The 20,893-nt window shown below is 32.5% G+C and overlaps 1 protein-coding gene across 1 annotated transcript; it reads left to right on the top strand.

The window, feature by feature from the left end:
- The first annotated feature begins 19,496 nt into the window (after window positions 1–19,496).
- On the top strand, window positions 19,497–20,639 carry LOC139526566 (uncharacterized). The gene has a single exon (XM_071321724.1). The coding sequence runs from the start codon at window positions 19,497–19,499 to the stop codon at window positions 20,637–20,639; it is 1,143 nt and encodes a 380-aa protein (XP_071177825.1).
- Window positions 20,640–20,893: the final 254 nt, after the last annotated feature.

Genomic DNA, 20,893 nt, shown 5'->3' with positions numbered 1-20,893 from the left:
ACAGAATTAATAATTTTTGCACCAAAACATCAATTGAAGCATCTTTCAGATTTTCGTCTGACATTTGATGGAACAGTGTTAAGCGACGTTTCTTGTGTGAAAAATCTGGGAATGTACTTTGATAAAACCATCAGTATGGAACATCAAGCCAGTGCGATCACTAAGGCTTGTTTTTACCAAATTCGAAATATTGGTAGAATTCGAGCTTTAATTTCAGTTGAAGCCTGTAAAACACTAGTGTGCTCCCTAGTTACATCAAGGCTGGACTATGGCAATGCATTGTTGTACGGTACTAACACCAACATTATCAGTAAATTGCAGCGGGTCCAAAACACAGCAGCGCGTTTGATAACACGAAAAAGGAAATTTGACTCAATTACGCCTGTTTTAATATCATTACACTGGCTACCCATACATTACCGTTGCCAATATAAACTTCTTTTATATGTTTATAAAGCACAGCATGGCAAGGCTCCTAGTTACCTTCAAAATTTAATTTCTCCATACAAGCCAAGTAGATCCCTCAGGTCGGAAAATAGTATGCTTCTACATCCTCCAAATGACGTTCGAACAAAAAGCTACGGTGAGAGGCGTTTTGACAAGGCTGCACCTACACTCTGGAACAATTTGCCATTGTCTTTACGGAGTGTAAATTCTTTAGATGGTTTTAAAAAGCAACTCAAGACTCATTTATTTCGGACTGCTTTTAAGGATTTCTTGTAGATTTTATATACTTTTAATTGACTGCATTAGTTTTAGACAGTTTTGTATATTTTAGGGTACATGCATTTTTCATTTCTTTTATTTCTGTTTTTTTTCTTTTTTAAGTATCTTATAAATTTTTATATGCTTGTTTGATTCTTTTAAGATAGTGCTTTGTAATCTATGATTTATGTATTTTTGTATTTATATATTTTTAAATGTGAAGCGCTTAGAGTAGTTTTTGTTATTATATAATGCGCTCTATAAATATTGTATTTATTATGTGAGTTAACCATGATGAGTTACAGATCAAGTTTAAGGTTCGTTCCGCACCACTATTTTTTGTCGAAATTACGGGCTTTGGCCTTTAGAAATTGTTGAAAATCACAGTTATACAGATTTTTTTTCTAAACGCCTTCAGATATTTGGTATGTGAGATAACCATGATGAGTTACAGCTCAATTCAAAGTTTCTTTCCGCTCCGCTAATTTTTGACAGTTATACAGAATTTTTTTCTATACGCCTCCAGATTTTGAGCTGATTTTTGTATATGTGAGACTACCATCATGTTTGTGTCCCCATGTGTATATATTGAAATTGCAGATTTTAAAACTTTTTGGGACGGGGCCATTCGTGTCGTTTTGACCACTTTTTGGAATTTTGGATCCTCTATGCTCTTCAACATTGTACTTGTTTGGCTTTATAAATATTTTGATATGACCGTCACTGATGAGTCTTATGTAGACGAAACGCGCGTCTGGCGTACAAAATTATAATCCTGGTACCTTTGAAAACTATTTACACCACTGGGTCTATGCCACTGCTGGTGGACGTTTCGTCCCCGAGGGTATCACCAGCCCAACGTTTCGGTGTTGACATGAATATCAATAATGTGGTAATTTTTATAAATTTCTTGTTTCCGAACTTTGAATTTTACTAAAAACTAAGGATTTTCTTATCCCAGGCATAGATTACCTTAGCCGTATTTGGCACAACTTTTTGGAACTTTTGGATTCTCAATGCTCTTCAACTTTGTACTTGTTTGGCTGATACGAGCGTCACTGATGAGTCTTATGTAGACGAAACGTGCGTCTGGCGTACACAATTATAATCCTGGTACCTTTGATAACTATTTGACACATCTAGTTTTGCCTTGTATCATTCCCATCAACCAGCCCTTTTGATAGTTTATTCTTCTGTTTACACCAATGTTCAAGGGAGTTGATCACTGGTGGATAGTTGTTTCTGTGGCAATCATACCATATCTTCTTGTTCTATATAGAAGACGTAGTTGAGAAATTTGGGTGTACCTTAGTTGACATTAACACAAACAGGATATCACATCAATATCGATGTATATATTCATAGTGAACCTTTGATAAATCTTATTCTTAAAAGTTACTAGAACACACCTGTGATATCGCGAGTCCGTAACTGAATTGAAGTTACTATGCGTAAGCCTTAATTTAGTATTGGTATTGTCATCTGCTTAAGTCATGTCGATTATAAGATACACAGTTTTCTCTGCTTTTAAAACTTTCTGTTTGAAATCGTCGACCTGAAACTTATCAATAATTGGTAATATTAATTATTTTGAAAACAAAAGGTCCTGGAATGGAGTATTTTGTTAATCAACAACATTATCCTACAATAGGGACAAATTTGACAATGATTGAATTTAGTAGTGCCAACCCTGTGATTATAATCGGTGTATATAAAATCCTAATACACCGTTTGGTGGATGCGGAACGTACAGTTAAGGTAATAGGTAGGTAACAGGTGAATATGGTAGCAATAAACAGTTCAGAAAAAATATTAAAATTTGCCCTTATAAATTTTACCATCCCCTTTTCATTGCTTTCTTGCAATATCAAGCTTACTGTTTGTGTCATATATGTGTATATGTATGTAATCAGAATCTTCCATAGATTTTATATCCAGTATATAAAATGGTAAAATATAATTTCTTTTTGGTGTATCCATGGCAACAATCTGCATTTATTTGTTATAGAATATTGCAAAAAGGGGGAAAAAGATGTCACATATTTCCCCAAAATTTGGCTAAATGTAGAATTTCAATCGCTTGAAGTGATACCTTTTCTGAAACTGTGTACATATATCATTCAGCAAATCCAATGAAAATATGTCTTTCATCTCATTTTTTTGTAAAATTGCGTCAAAAGGTGTTTGTAAACATAACATTAATTTCTGAACCGATGGCCGGTCTAGCTATGAAAATACGGATTGTCCAACAGACAATAGCCCATAAAACATGTAACAAATAATCTTGATGATCTTATAAACCATCTTTGAAAGCTAAATTAGCACCCAGCTTTCGAAAAATGAATTTTATTACAAAATAACTTTTCTATTTGCAAAATCCACCGGGGCCAAAATGCGAAACTAAACTCCTAACTGTGTATTGCTACCTATACTATTGGTATCGGTATCGGATACGACCGGGAACTTCAATGGTTAATTATTGGCAATATTAATTATGTGGAAATCATAAGGGTCTGAAGTTGTTAATTTTTAATTTACACCATTGTCCTATATAAGCTATTTACATGTATAAAGTCGAATTTTTTGATTTGTCATTTTTCACCCCATGACGGCTGACAAATTGGGCCTTCGTTATTTTAGTATTATAGATTACTAGTATATCAAGTTCGTCGTAAGATTTTTTAAAAATGTCTTTATCAGTTGTAGGTTTGATTAAGTTTTCCTAATTAAAAGATAATTAATATGTGTATTGCTCTAAAGCTATGGAAACTTATGGTCCTACATCCTTTCAATATTTATACTTTGAAATGATAATGTTTTTCTCATTTAAGGTAGATAGATGGTATACCGCCATCTTGGATTGTACAATCACAGTAAAAAATGGGTCTAGTTATTTGCCTAAATCTGCAAATTTGGAGACAGATTTGCAATTTAAAGGTTAGACTGTTTAATAATATAAAGAAAACTTGGTAATTTTTTGTATAATTTAAAATATTTAAACAATTATCATTTATTTTGTGTTTAGAATCATTTTTTTTTTCAAATGGGCCATTTAAGGGAAGATAACTCTTTTAGTAAAAAAATTATACTGGACTGATAGGGAATTTTTTTCTTTTTACTTGTAGCAAGAAAACAAGTTCGGTGACACCATTTTTTCTTTTTATTTTCTTAAAATATATTACAAAAACTATCTTTTAACAATTAATTTCAAAACTCTATCTCATAGATTTTTTTTATGCACACAAATGTGTTTTTCCATGAACAATCTAACCAAATTTAAGCAATTTTCAACGACATATAGCTTAAAAAATAGCACGGTGACCCATACTTTTTATTATATTTTTGAAAAAAGCATAGTAAAATCTTCATTTTGGCTAAGTATAAGAAAATTCTGTCTCCAAAAATATTTACTTATGATCTACCTTAAGAAGTCATTACACTAAATCCATTTGATATGCATAGATTGATATTTTAATTCGTGGACACATGTTGTAATTGCCTTTTAACTAGTTTGATTAACTGTTTTAATATAGCAGTTGTTTTTCGATTTTTACGTTGATCAATTGCAATTGATTTTGTCAGTTTTTATGGACTTCCACTTTTTTAAATTTATCTGGAGCTTAGTTTTTACTTTTGTTTAGATCAATTCTTGTTTGTGGTTTATTTGACACTTCAAACTGAAGTCATATTGTACGAAAATAGTAACAATATAGTTCCTTGAAATAAACTATACAAAGGAAAACTCGGTATTAACAAATATGAACATAATAAAAAAATGACCTTTAAAAATGTGTCATATGATTATATGTTTTGAAAGTGTCTGGTTTCTCTTCATTGAGCTTTTGTGTGGTTGCATTTCGGAATTTGCAGTCAGTTTAAAGATGGACCCACATTTTCAACATCTATAAATATTTTTTGCTTTGCCTTTTTTTCAATAAGACTTCAAAATCATGCAATTACTCTGAACGAATCAGAATCAGTGATATAATTAACGTGAACACTTTCTGTTGTACAGTTATATCATCTGAACTATTTGGAGTTTAACCTTAACATGTATTTGTTCTAACTTTCAGTCATATCTTTTAGTACATGTATAAAACTGTCTTCAAAGAATCAATATTTGTAGAAATTCCTTTTGTACTAGATTTATTGCATACTTATAAACTTATATCAGGCTAATATTTAACTTTATCTGTCATGATACCGGTATGCATTTAAATGGTATCATAGGTTTATCCTGTTTTCATCTAGACCACAATTGATACGGTTTCCAATTCAGTTTCAGTTATGTGAAAAGGATCCTAAAATATCCTGGAAATGTTCAGAATGTGACTTACTGATGTGTAATGTATATAACGTAGCAGCCGGTCGCCGTACCAATAATGTTCGTTGGTACGGCATGCCGTACCTAAAATGTATATAAAAATATAGAAAAATCAGGGTTTTCAATGGAAATAAAGAAAATAAAGATTTTACAGAAAAAATCATGACAGAAAGGTCCATGTAGAAGTCATAGCAATATACGGTATACATTCATAAGCAAAGTTCGAAAACTCGTATACGATACGATAACGAATAATTGCCCTGTATTAACCAAAGTACGGATTTTTTTTTTACTTACAAAAGATTTTAATTGACCATGCATATGGTCATGAACAGTAATAGTACTATCAATAGCATGTTACTGCCTTGTACAATTGTTCTGGTTTAAACACAAATGGCATGGAAGAATCAAAGTTAATTAGAACTCTCAAATGGAGAAACAAACGTTGTGCGGAAAGCATGGAATTTTGTGCGACTGGCATACAAGATTAAAGTTTAGCAAGCTATAAAACCAGTTTTAGTCCAGCATTTTCTACTTTAGAAAATACCTGTACCAAGTCAGGAATATGAAAGTTGTTATTCATTCGTTTGATGTGTTTGAGCTTTTGACTTTACCATTTGATAACGATATTTTCGTTTTGAATGTTCCTGGGTGGGGTTCGGTATTTTTGCTATTTTATTTTTTGCAACAAAAATATTGTCAGTTACTCTGTATGCATGCACCATAAAGTTTAAGTAATCATAACTAAAATATAAACGAGTTGTCCCAATTTTATTGCGTGCCGATCTATCCGCTACATAGACAAATAAACGATCTGCACATTGTTAAAATGCACATTCTGCTTCTATGCACCAAGACGATCGGAATATAATCCAACTTCAACAACACCATATACAGTAACACATTTTTACTGTTTTATCAATAGTCATGTTTTGGTAATATCTATTTGACGTGGCTCGGTACTTATACATCCCGCCATTGTGAATGTGTGATATCATTTGTGCTATGGTAAATTTTTGTGATCGCGTCTTTCATTTTTGCTAATGTGCGTTGTATATATGGCTTTTTGTTTTCCTTCAAGATTTTAAGAAGTGTTTGCAAAGAATGTTGCATTTTGAACAAAACATACGAAAAAAACTGAATGCGATTTTCACTTGTAATTTAACACATTTTTTATTGGAAAATATCAATTTTATAATAAACTAAATGTTCAAAAGTTCCGTGCTACACTTGGTTGTATATAATTTCTCGTAATTTTGGAGTTTTACACTCTACAAATCTGCAATCTACTGTGTGAGATCGAAAAAAAAAATAAAAGTATTTAGAGTTCCGTGACGCTAAAATCTGAAAGCAAGTGTTACGAATATTTGCCGTGGATATAAATCTAGCATTCACATAGTAGACGTGCCAACCTTTGCATGATCCTTTGAAATAAAGTACATAATGATAGACCAGTCCTAGTCACAGTGATATTTTTTAATTTTAGTTACTGAAGCCCCAAGTCTGATCTTTGACGGTTTACAAACACGTTTAATGCTATTAGAAAATGCTATTCCATTATATTCCCTGAACTCTCTGCATCTAACTGTTATGAATTTTTTTTCCGGTTACCAACCTTTCCCCCTGAAATACCTGGGTTTTTTTCTTTAAAACATATCATATAAAACAAACATGTACATGTATACATGTCATATGCATATAATTACAGAAATACATTACTTAGGGATTCGAATCAGTATTTCTCTTCATATATTAATCAGTCTCCCTGTGTAAAAAAGGCAAATAACTGCAAATAAAAAATTGATTTTTTTGTCTGATCTTTCCTATATGATATGTACCGGGTTGGTGTGTGTCCAGGACTTTGTCAAGACTGTCTCACCCAATTACGATCCTAACCATGAAATACTATATATTCCAAATGGCCTTGAATCTACTAAAAATTGTTGAACTTGTTTAAACACAAGTAGATTTTCCTCTTGACTGAGGTTATTTTGCCAAACAGGAGTGTTTTATATTTTATGGGAACGGAATAGTTTCTATTGTACGTTTTCGGACAAGGGAGTACACTCGAGAAGACAATGCTTACTGCTTTCGATTCTACCACAAGTACAGTTTTTAATTTCTTCAAGATTTCTCTTAATACATGTTCGTTTAGATTACTGCAATCCATCCGAACTCTCGCATGAAGTATTTGTCCTTTCCTTTCTCCATATAAATAATAATTTGGTATTTTACTTAAATTTTGATTAAGGTAACGTTTAAGTGTAAACTTAGATGGGACCAAATCTGATATCGTCCAGAAAAGCATTTCAGGATCGAATGACTGACATAAGAAAAGATTTCTGATACAATGCTGTTCTACACTTTATATGTTGTGTGTCATTCGTTCGTCTTGTGTCATATATATAAATATTAAACAGTTGTGAGGGATAATATCGCTTAAATAATCAGGGGTCTTATTGTGAAACATTTCATGTTTTTTACCGTCGTCTTTCTGATAGTAACTCCCATCCTGTTTTATTGTATAATTTGTTTATGGGTGATAGCTTAGTACCGCCAGTAACTAGCATAGCCGCTTCAAGTTGCATATTTTCTAGTTTATCACTTTTGATAAGAGCCAAAGTGGTCGACTGGTCTAGCTCGCCGATTATAGTGCAATTCAATTTGGTACCACGATATCTCAGTTCGAATTCTGATGAGGGAAAAACAAAAAATTTGCTAACGCAAATTTACATTTCTAACATTGTTGGGTTGATGATTAGAATATTTAAATACGTCTGAACGAGTGACAACTCTACAACAGATGTATCCATCGGATCGCTAGCAGTGATGATCAGTGATGGCGATACAATATATACAAACTAATCTGTAATCACGATGCCATTATGAATGACTTGTAAATCGGGATGTCCCTCTCTAGAAATGTTCTTACTTTGTTTGTTCTAAGTTGTTTGAACATTGTTATGCTGCTACTATATTATCACTTAAGCAGTTCTAGCATTGTCGTCATAAACTTATTGATCGTTATTGCGATGAAACCATATTCACAATGAAAATACATTTTTTTCGCAGTGTCATAGATTCGTCGTTTGTCTTACCCTTACTTGATATTGTATGAGAAATTCTGAAAGTTATCCATCATGTTTATTTATTGGTCTTTGTAAAAGGAATTTTGAAAATCTGTTCATCGGTCTGTTCATAGTTTTCTTTACTTCCTGAATACTTTTAGCGAAGATTTGATAGTTTAATAATTTCCTACAACCGGTATGCATATTCGGAATGGCGCTTTTTTTTTCTGTCAAAAATTTTCAAAAACAAAAACAATCAAAGTATTGTAGGAGAATGCCAAGGCAGGCAAGGTGTCCAACACAAAGTTAAAGTGCGTGTATTTAGTTTAGCTAATTATAAGATGTTCAACGGCCTTCAACTTTTTTGATAAAGTTTAATTGCTGCCTTTTCGACACGATTCATGTTTCAAATTCTGTTTTCTATATTTTGAAATTGATTTTAACACAAGAGAGTAATATAATTGGACATAAAACAAGTTTTTTAGGAACTAAATTTAAGTGTCAGGAGATTGTCAGAATGCAGGATTCAAGTTGCACTTTTTATCATAAATTTTTATATTTTGATTTTAAAAAAAAAGAGTCATATTTTAAATTGTTGCCCATAAAACTAGGGTTTTAGAGAACCAAATTTAAGTGTCTGGAGGTTGTCAGAATGCAGGATTTTGATCCTTGCCGCATAATCGCCTCGTAGAGGCGGGATGCGTCGCTTCGCGACCCATCATGATTTTCTGCCGTACCAATATAAATTAGGATGCTACGCCTCTGTAAGAATAATATTCATTCGGAAACCAAATCTGCCAAGAAACATACGATTTTATCTATCAAGGATATTGGGAAAAATCAACACCCAGCAAGAAAAGTCCAAATGCTTATATAACTATTGTCGAAGAATATCAAACCAAATTAAGAGGGGTTTTTCAAATGGCAATATCCTTAGATGATTCATTGTGGATTGGTGAAGGAATCCATAAATATGGAAAACGATTGCTTACTTCACACACAGGATTGCAGAAAGTGAAATGTGAAGGAAATAAGCTTAAGGTGATATCTAGTTTTAACATTAATATATAAAGCATAGCCGTTAATAATTTACTTATAGCTACAGACGGGTCACTACTAAAACAAATAATATGTGGAACAAATAAAGTAACTGACACTGTCTACGATTTAAAATCATATCTGCCTTTGTCCATTCATGTATATAGAAAAAAGGTGATAGTAGGAGCTTGGAATGAAGATGGAAACGTTGTGATAGTAATGGACCATAAGGGGAGTCACGAGAGAATATATCGAGGAGATCATACTAACAGTATTTCCTTTACCTATCCATGGAAAATAACATCAGCTAACAACAATATTTTTGTGATAGACCACAAAGACGATGAATGTGGAGGACAAGTTGTAGTGTGTGATCATGACAACATTATCAATACGTATTCCGGACATTCAGCCATCAGCACTGAATTTAGAACATTCACACCAATAGATTTAACAACAACACCCACTGACAATGTTATAGTTGTTGATATGTACAGCAGCACTCTTCATATTCTTAACTGTTCGGGGCAGCTTATGACATACATCAGCACTAAAAACAAAAGGATTGCTCATCCATATTCCATAAGATTTGCAAGACATTTGCGTATGCTTTATATAGGAACAACAACCAAAGATGAAGGAACAGATAAAGCCATTCTATATAAACTGAAATTAATAGGTTGTTAATAATGACAGATTTATTTTTAAATCTTAAAGTCTAATTTGGATTGCGTTTTGAAAATAAGTTAACTTTGAATAAATAAGTCAAGTGAACAAACTATGTCTGGTGGTACAGGCTTACAGTGTAATCAGAATTGGTACTAAAGTATGCTGTGGTTGTCTTAAACCTTATAAATCAAAACCGTTTAAAGACAACAACAACAACAACATCTTGATTACAGCAAAGACATATGTGTGCATTGTAAGAATACAAGTATTACAACTTCTGACTTTATCTTATTTGTCGATTAAAACTTTCATTTGTGAAGATGTTATTATGTTATTGATTTATGAAAATCACGAATAAGTTACAGTCACTACTGAAAACAAAACAGATGCAATTATATATTTTCACTGAAATGTTCAATGTTTTTCACCAGGAAATTACTAGCGGTACATAGTTTAAAGCAATGATTATTTAGCTGACAAGTTGGTTAAAACTGCTTCATTATTTCTCAATGCAAACTAAACAAAATATAACTACAACAAATGTATATCAGTCATTACTATGATTCAAATCAGTTATCGTAATTCTTTAAAACATGAGTACAACATAGCTTTTATCCCAAACCAATTCAGCTTTAATTATGATATTCTGATCCTGAAATCCCCTGGGAATGTTACTGGAAAAGCACTACAGACACCAGTCTTGACCCTCCCAGTGTTAGTACGAAATGAGTTGAAGAATATCAAACCACTTTAAAAGGTTTTTTTTTCAGTTGGCAATAAATACCTTAGATGATTCATGTGGATTGGTGATGGACACCATAAAAGGAAATGACATCATTATACCTCACGCAATTTATTGCGTCGGGTATAATGTGTATGACCCGTCTGTCTGGCTGTTTGTTTGTTCGTCCGTATGTCATGTTCTTGACATCGCTACTCCTCTGAAAGAGGGACGAAAGATACCAGAGGAATTAACAGTCAAACTGATATATTAGAAATAAACTGACAACGCCATGGCTGAAAATTAAAGAAGACAAACAGACAAACAATAGAACACATGACACAACATAGACAACTAAAGAATAAACAACACGAATCCCACCAAAAACTTCGTGTTGCTTATGTTATAACAAATCTGGCAAACAGTCTAACTCGGAAGGTCACATTCATGAAAGGGAAGGGGATTGTAGTTACGACGTAAGGAACATATCCGATATCATTTGTGAAACGGTTATTTCATAACGGTCAACCAACTCGTGATGGCGTCCGTAAAATTTACGAAGGGATGACTTTAACTTCACCATTTGGATCTCTTAGTTTAATAGCTTCCTTGTGAGCAGCAACCCTCTATCAAGATAATCATGATAGGAAATACAAGCACGGGAATATCGTATCAATTGGGAGATATATATACCCCGTATGCAGGTAATCCTAACTCTGAAATCACACAACAGAATTTCATGAGGTTCTTAAAAATTTGTGGATTAAAGATTGACAAACGTATTGTTAATTCTGACCTCGGACTGTATCTTTATGTTTGTGTCAAAAGACTAACATACTATATGGAGATGTGGTATTACTGACAGTGAGATAGTTTGATCAACCAGTGACCATAAGACAAAGAGGTTATTCTTGGTGGGAATCTTGGTCCGTTTGCCATAACACCTGCATAATTTTAAATAAAAGTAAGGCAAACAGAGACTTTTTGGGAACAAACCCAGGGTGAACATGTAGTATTTGGTCAGAAAAGGAATGAGCAAAGGCCTTATTTAAAACTATATTTCACATACTGTACATTTGCAAAATATCTCTTTGAGTAAAGTTTTTTACCATAAATTATTCCTGACGACATTAACTATTAATAACCTGGATTACTTCACATAAACAGTTTACACAGAGATTTATAGTATCAAAAGGGAAGAAAACAGATCTCGGAGGAGGGGCAAAAGATACCACAGGAACATTCAAACTCATAGATTGAAAATAAACTGACAACGCCATGGCTAGAGGAAGAGAACTTGATTGACTATTCAAATCATTTGCAATTGTATTCATTAACATAAGTATTTGTTTTTACCTCAAGCACATACAATCAGAAGTTTTTGAAAGCTCTGGTTTGAGGAATTGGAAGAGGTATACACATAGTTAGAAACTAATTCAGGGTGAAAGGGTACATATTAATGCTTTGTACTATAACATCCTAAATCAGAACACATGTCTGATGAATAATAGGTTGCACATAATTCATATATTTACTCACATAGGACAACATTGTCAAATTAATGTTTAAACAATACCAACATACACTGAAAGCAAAGCGTGCTACTTGTTTGATAGTATCATTCCTGTTGCAAAATATCCATTTAACGAAAGGATTTGTTTACCAATTCAGATTATGGTCAATATAATCAAACAGAGATATCAATAGAAGCACAATTTCTGAACCAAATAAAATTATAATATTTTAAACTTCCTTCAGATGTTCATTAAAAAAGTACATTTTGATTTTGACAGTGACGTTATTACGTAAACAATACCAAGTGAGACCTATGGTCAAGCATGATATTTACTAGTGATAAAGTCAGTATAAAAAGGGTACTTTATTCCTTTTATAGGTAATATGAAAATTATAAAACACTAATATAACAGAGAAGAAAATAAACAATTATTCATCGGTTCGAATGACGGCAAATCACATTTGATGTCACAGGCGGAATTATGTCATTGAACATTTTGTCACAGTGCAGTCAAAAATGTCGTTTTCTTGCACAAAGTATTGAAAATGAACTATTGCAGACGTTTCAAATCTATTTTTTTTGCACAAAGCATAGAATGATACGATCTAATCAGCAGATTTGTTATTGTTTTAAAAGTTTTCTTGTTTATAATCGGATGGATAATTTGCTTGAAACTCAAATTTATCATTTCGTAATACACTCAGTGTTCATCATGAAGTCAATCACATTGATTTTAGGAAAGCATTGTGTAAGCAGACACTTGAAAGAAATCAGATATCGGCAACACGTCTAGGGCAAAACATATGTAGGCTAACGGTAAATTATCTGAAAGCTAATTTTTATTTTAAAACATTTCAATAGACCTAACTCAACTTTGTACTATTCACTTTCACTTTTTATAGTTATTTTGTTTATTTTTTTTAACCCTGGCCAGAAATATGAAACATTGAAGGTTTTAAGTTAACCTATAATTTGTTCTTCTATTTGTTCCTTAGTCTATGGATAACTACTATTAACAAAGAGGGATGAAAGATACCAGAGGTACATTACACTTGCAATGAAATTGCGATTATCTCCTTAATTTATAGCACCAATTCTATATGATAGTCCTAAAATAAAGTCTCAAAGTGTGCATATTTTATTAGTTTTGTATTTAGCTTCTCTTGTGTGATAGCAGTATCTATTTGGTCAATATTTATATGTTAGGTCTTGATATGATTTTATCTCTAAATAGTGCCTGAACAGATTGAAAGGGAAAAGGAGACACATTGGAACAGTACAAACTGAAATTAGTGCATTTCTGTTAAAGAGAAAATTATGTCCGATTTTGTGAATAAAAGGGATAGTAGATCCTAACCAAGTTCACTCATCCATGTCCGCTGATACTGACAGTAGTCAGGATACCTCAAAAGGAAAATGTACAAATCAACGATAAATGAATTGATCGTTAATTTACGAAATTTTCCTTTGATCTTACTGACTGATAATTTCCTTTCTCAGCACAGTAGAGTGATATAAAAAATTATAGTTAGTAGAAAGGGGGCATGTGCCGGTTTCAATAAAACTAATAACGTCGTCATAAGTTAAATATCGATAAACAGATTATCATTGGTCATCTCAACTCGATTGTTTTTCTCACTTTCGCTGTACCGGCTCAGAAGAGAAAATCAATCTCTCTGAGATGACCAACGATAATCTATGAATTCCATCCAGTTAATTTATACACATAATTGTTTTTCATTTCAAAGACTAAACTTTAAAGGCTAAATGGGGGTAACATCACAAGGAAAGATTTAGAAATCTGCCATTGCTAAAACGTTTATCAAATAAGATTAACTTTTAAACATTCATTTTTAAATGAAATATGTGAAAGTTGTTTCTCATAACATGGCTATCACCAGGAAATCTAACAAAAACTTTCTTGGAAAAGTGAACAGTTTATATTGTCTTTTTGATATATTTTAATCAAGGGAGTAAAATTATCTATCTGGATTCTACACAAATTAGATAATGGCTCTATCCAAACCTCAGTTCGGAATAAAATCACCGATTCAGTGCCAATAATGTGAAACAGATCCTAAAATTTCGTGGAAATGCTTAGAATGTGATTTACTTATGTGTAGTGTATGTAAGAATAACATTCATCCTAAAATTAAACTTGCTGAGGAGCATAGGATTATATCTTTCAAAGAAATGGGAAGTTTCATCATCACCCAGCAAACATATTGGTAGTATCACCCTCCAGCATGGATTCTGCTAATGTTGATATAATTCTTGTTGAGGAATATCAAACCAAATTAGACGGGGTTCGTCACTTAGTAATGTTTTTAGATGATGCATTGTGAATTGGTGGTGGAGACAATAAAAGGGGTATGAGATTTTTTTTCCACACAGGATTGCAGAAAGTCAAATGCGAGGGAAATACACTAAAAATGATATCTAGTTTTAACATTGATGTTATTGACGTGGGACTTACTCCCTCTTATGACATACTTTTAGCTGTTGAAGGGTCAACAGTACACTTAAGAAAGTTGTATATACTGTTTTTAATGTGCATCCATATCAGCCATCATCTGTGAACGTAACTAGACCAAATAAGGTAATAGTAGGATCTTGTAGTTATACAGAAGATAAGGACACAGTGATAGTAATGAACCAAGAAGGGAATCATGAGAAGGTATATACGGTGAAGACCAGACTGAAGGTACAGTTGGGTGCAGACCAAGCATTACATGTAAACGGGCCTTAAAAGTTAACGCGGCGTTTACTCGCGTGCACTTCATGTAAACGCCGCGTTAACTCTGCGTTAACTCCGAAATTTTAGTAGACATAAATAGTAAACGGGCGTTTACTTTCGCGTTTACTTCCGCGTTAACGCAAAAACCGCGCGTCTTCTAATTTTGTAAAGAGTAAACGGGCGTTTACTTCGCGTTAACGCGAAAAAGGCGTGTCTTCCAATTTTGTATAATAAAGTAAACGCCCGTTTACTGTTTGTAGTAAACGCGCGTTAACGCAGATTGTCCTCGTATCCTGGATACACTGACCTAATATATCACATGATAAGGTACATCAAAATATCCGTCAAATTAACTTTTAGATTTAAAGATAATGTGCTACGGCATAGAACCAAAGTTTTGTACGATATGTCATTTATTTTAATTCTTGAAGCATATTAACCTAGTTGAATCTGCCGTAAAGAATGTTGACAAATTACTTTAACAACATAATTTACATGTACACATAGTTTTGAAATAATCAATTTTAGCATATTTTTTTTAAATATGCCGGTTTGTGAGTTGATATTTGTACATGTAAATTTTGAACAGAAAAAGTAAAAAAGCCGCTGTTGAAAGTTTTTGGAACTGAATTTTTTTTTTTGCAATTAATTAATGTTTATATTTGTAATAAAAAGTGTTTTTGAATGTTAAGGTTTAAAACACAAATACGTAAAATATTAAGTCATTTTAACAACATAAATAAATGTACAAATGCACGCGACGATTATTTTATAATATACACAATTAGTTAACGCGAAAAGTAAACGCGCGTTTACTTTTAAGTGCACGTAAAAATACAATTTAGAAATCTGTAGTAAACGCCCGTTTACTTTTACGTGCACGTAAAATTAAACTTGTGAAATCTGAAGTAAACGGCCGTTTACTACTGACTAAACGGACACAGAGTAAACGCGCGTTTACTCGAGTAGACATTAGAAATTTCCATTTTGACCGCGTTAACGTAAATGAAGTAAACGGGCGTTTACTAGTAAACGCGAAATTTAAAGTTAACTAACGAAATATGTGCACGCCGCGTTAACTTGCGTTTACTTTATGTAATGCTTGGTCTGCACCCAACTGTATTTCATTCACCTATCCAGTTAATATTACTGCCACTAAAAATGAAAACATTTTTATGATTGACATAATTCTTTTAACTGGTGAGCATAATGAAGGTAGGTAGATAGTATTTGGAAACAAGGACTTAATTAATATATATTCTGGAAGTACAGTCATTAACACAAAAGATAGACCATTTAGACCATTAGATTTAACAACAAGATGACAGGCAACAAATAAAAGACGTAAAGTTCTGCTACCTAAAATATAATTATATATTGTGTATTTTTGTTGAACAATTAGTTAGTTTGTAGAATTCAATATATCACCTAATTACTTAACAACAAGTAGAATGTCAACAAATCAACAGACTGATTCTCAACTGTTTTATATATAGTTATTTGGGTTGTGCATTTTTGCTCAAACACCCTATTACAATTTCATATGTACAATTTTACCCTTCAGCTAAAATAAAAAAAAAGATTCTAAGCACTATTTGGTAGAAATTTGTTATTCTATTTATACAACGATAAGTACAAAACAGTTGATCAAAATTATTTAAAAATCATTCCTTTAAGTTTTAAACATATGAATTTACATTCAAGTCAGTAAAATTATTTTGAATGACTAAATGTAATTACCAATTATTTTCCTTCAATTTAAATATTGAGCATAATGGTATAGTGGGAGATAGTATCTGCATAGAAACTATCAAACATTTAAAAATATGCTACCCTTGAACCAATTTAAACATTGAAGTAAACACATGACAATATATGTGTGATATAAATATTCTTATCTGTTCAATATGGCCTTATCAAAATCTCAGTTAGGAATACAGTCTCCAATTCAGTGTCAGTTATGTGAAAAGGATCCTAAAATCTCCTGGAAATGTTTAGAATGTGACTTACTGATGTGTAGTGTTTGTAAACATATCATTCATCCAAAAATCAAAACTGCTGGGGAACATAGGATTTTTGGATATCAAAAATATCGGGAAAATATCATCCCCCAACAAAGATATCAGTAGTACATTACCTACTGGCAAGGTTTCTGCTAATGTTGATATAACTATTGTTGAATCATATCATACGAAATTTAGGGGGGTTGTTCAACTTGAAATATCCTTAGATGATTTGTTGTAGATTGGTGAAGGGTTTCATAAAAAGGGAGTGAGATTATTTTCTTCTCACACAGGATTGCAGAAAGTAAAATGCGAGGGGAATAAACTGAAGGAGATTTTAAATTTCAATATTGAGGTTTACGGGATAGCCATTACTCCTGGCAATGACTTACTTATAGCTTCCGACGGACCATTCCTTAAACAAATTAAAAGTGGGACAAATAAAATTTTAGACACTCTTTATGATTTGAAAACATATAAGCCTGGGACGATTTATGTTACCAAAAATAATAAAGTTATAGTAGGAGTTTTTGTGACTGAAGAAAAATGCATGGTTATAATAATGGACGATAAGGGGAACCATCAGAAGTTGTATGGTGAGGGCAATAACAGTATTTCAGTTTGCTATACATACAAAATAACTTCAACTATGGATGGTCATATTTTTGTGATAGATCAAATAAATGATTATTTTGAAGGAAGAGTTGTAGTACTAGGACAGGAAGACACAATTAATACCTATTGTAGAAGTCCAACCATCAATACTGAAGATACTCCATTTACACCCAGTGATTTAACAACCACACCTGCTGACAATGTCATTGTTGTTGACCCTGACAACTATGCCCTTCATATCTTAAATTCTCCAGGTAACCTGGTTACATACATCAGCACTAAAGGCATAGTGATTGCGCAGTACCCATTTTCTTTAGGACTAACAATGGTAGGACAATTTTGTATGCTGTATTTAGGAACAACTACTAAAGATGGTAGTAAGGACAAAGCCAAACTTTATAAAATGAACTTGATAGGTTGTTAATACCAAAAAAAATACTTTTAAATATACACTTATAGTACAATGTAAATATTTTAACAAATAGAACAGTATTTCTTTGTTATGTTTTGGGGGTCAAATTGCATTTTGTTATCTACATTGCCGTATACGCCTAATTATTTTAAATGACGATTTTTAATTTAAGGCCTTCTTGCATAAATATATTCTGTAACTAAACAAACACAAAAAGAATGCAAAATTTCAATAGGAACAATGCTAAAAATATTGTCAGAAATCAAAACATTTTGATAAATTCAGTGTTTTGTGAATTAATACATGTGATTTCATCAACTTAAAAGATAATTCTTTTTACTAAAGAAGATAAATAAATTCATGACGGATTTTCCTTGTAATGCTCTTATTAGTCCTGTGACTCTTGGTGGGACTATATTAGTGCATCCAGATATCACGTTTTGGGTTTTGGGCGTTCATGGCAGGGATTCTATTCCAACTACCTTAAACTAAAACTCAGTAATCTGGTTTAAGATGGAGGGACCAAGAAACACAGACTAACAACAGATAGAGAGGAGCACAGAATGTAAAACATATTGTCAATTATTTAGATTAGTAGTTTAGTAAATCAGGTTTCTTTTTAGGTTTATATTTATGTGACTTTGTGGGCTAAGATTAAATAGATAAAGTGATGTAGGAAGATGTGGTGTGAGTGCCAATGAGACAACTCTCCATCCAAATAACAATTTAAAAAAAGTAAACCATTATAGGTCAATGTACGGCTTTCAACACGGAGCCTCGGCTCACACCGAACAACAAGCTATAAAGGGCCCCAATATAACTAGTGTAAAACCATTCAAACGGGAAAACCAACGGTCTAATCTATATAAAAAAAATCATTTACAGTCATTATCCGATAAGGCTCCTCCTACTATTGTAAGAATCCAAAAATGTATCAAAAATGTATCCTTAGATAATGAAGATTCCGGAACTTCTATGAACATCGATTTGAGAAAGTTAATTGATGTTTTATAACAGCTTAACACCCAAATAAACTTTTTTGAAGTCAATTTATCAGAAAAAAATGTTATTTTTCAAATCTTAATGTTTCTTCCAACGCTATTTCTTGACCAGATTTACTAACATTTGTGCATTAATGTCGACAAAAAGATAGTTAACCTTGACCTCTGCCAAAATAGTTAAATCATTTAAAGGTTTTTAAATTTGTGTTAATTTTATTAATAACTCAACAGACTGATATAAACTGGATATAAAGGAGGAGGTATAATAAAAGCTTAAAATTGCAAAAATAGTAAAATCATTTAAGGTTTTAAAATTTGTCTTAATTATTTTGATAACTCAACAGACTGATGGTTTACCTGTTTCCATGAAATCCACGAAATTGGGTACCCAACGAATAATAATGAATCCAGTCAGTACTACTATTTTAAGTCAATTTCAGAATAAATTTGAGGAAACATTACATTTTCTTTTTCTTGTATGATAAGATTAAGACACTATGTGACATAATATTAGCCTTTAAATTTACCCCAATCAGGTATCTCATACACCATATCTTTAAAATGTAGATAATATTTCACAAAATTATCAAAATCCATTGGACTGTCATTAGAGGAGATTAAAATAGTTATACTATCACCAAGATATCCACAACATCAAAGATTTAAGTACAAACTTTTGATATGAAGATGGCTCTATCCAAACCACAGTTAGGAATACAATCTCCTATTCAGTGTCAGTTATGTGAACAGAGTTCTAAAATCTCCTGGAAATGTTTAGAATGTGACTTACTGATGTGTAATGTATGTAAGAACAACATTCATCCTAAAATTAAAACTACCGGGGAGCATAGGATTATATCTAGCAAGGATATCGGGAGTACATTATCACCAAGCAAAGTTATCGGGAGTATATCACCTTCAAACAAGGATCCTACAAATGTTGATATAACTGTCGTTGAAGAGTATCAAACCAAGTTAGAGGGGGTGGGTCACCTGGCAATATCTTTAGATGATTCATTGTGGATTGGCGATGGAGACTGTAAAAAGGGGAAAATATTCTTTACCTCTCATACAGGATTGCAGAAAGTAAAATTTGAAGGAACTAAGCTAAAAGTGAAATATAGTTTTAACATTCACGTTAATGGCATGTCAATTACTCCTGGTAATGATTTACTTATAGCTACTTATGGACAAGATTTACTGACACAGATCAGAAATGGAACTAATAAAGTTGTAAACACTGTTTATAAAGTGGATCCATATCATCCAGTATATATATATGTAACCAGTAAAAATAAGGTGATAGTAGGTACTGAGACTGATACAGGTGACAAGGGCATGGTTATAGTCATGGACCTAGAGGGGAACCATGAGAAGGTGTACGGTGAGGACCAGACTAAAGGTATTTCATTTACCTTACCATTTAGAATTACTGAATCTAACAATGGCAACATTTTTGTTGTTGATATAATAAATTATGAAGGTGAAGGAAGAGTGATAGTACTGGGACATGAGCACATTATTCAGACCTATTGCGGACATTCAGTCATCAACACTGAAAATAAAACATTTACACCAAGTGATTTAACAACAACTCCTGCTGGCAATGTCATTGTTGAGGATATATATAGATATACTCTTCATATCTTAAACTCTACAGGAAACCTGATTTCATACATCAGCACTAAAGACAAAGGGATTGTGCAGAATCCATTTTCCGTTGGACTTACAATGGTAGGACATTTTTGCATGCTGTATTTAGGAACGTATCCTCCAGTTGGAAGTAAAGACAAAGGCAAACTATATAAACTTAACTTGACAGGATGTTGATTTAACCAAAAAAACGACTCAAATTGTATTAATAAACTGTTATCACAGAGATATGTCTGGTATTTTTGTAATTTTGATAATGCAAATGCTGAAATTAAAATAGCAATACTTTAACATGTGAGTTATGCAAATATTCAAAGTCGATAAACCATGTTTGAAAATTCATGGCTAAACAATCTCCATGGAAATGCGATGTGTCAAAGCTAATACAACTGTATACCAAATACCATTGACTTATAATAAGTCATTCCCTG

Source organism: Mytilus edulis, chromosome 6 (assembly GCF_963676685.1).
Source record: "Mytilus edulis chromosome 6, xbMytEdul2.2, whole genome shotgun sequence".
Classification (NCBI taxonomy): Eukaryota; Metazoa; Mollusca; class Bivalvia; order Mytilida; family Mytilidae; genus Mytilus; species Mytilus edulis.
This window is presented reverse-complemented; position numbering and strand designations above follow the sequence as displayed.

Bases quoted from the DNA above. Each gene is read 5' to 3' on its own strand.
- LOC139526566 (XM_071321724.1), top strand. From the start codon at position 19,497: ATGGCTCTATCCAAACCACAGTTAGGAATACAATCTCCTATTCAGTGT.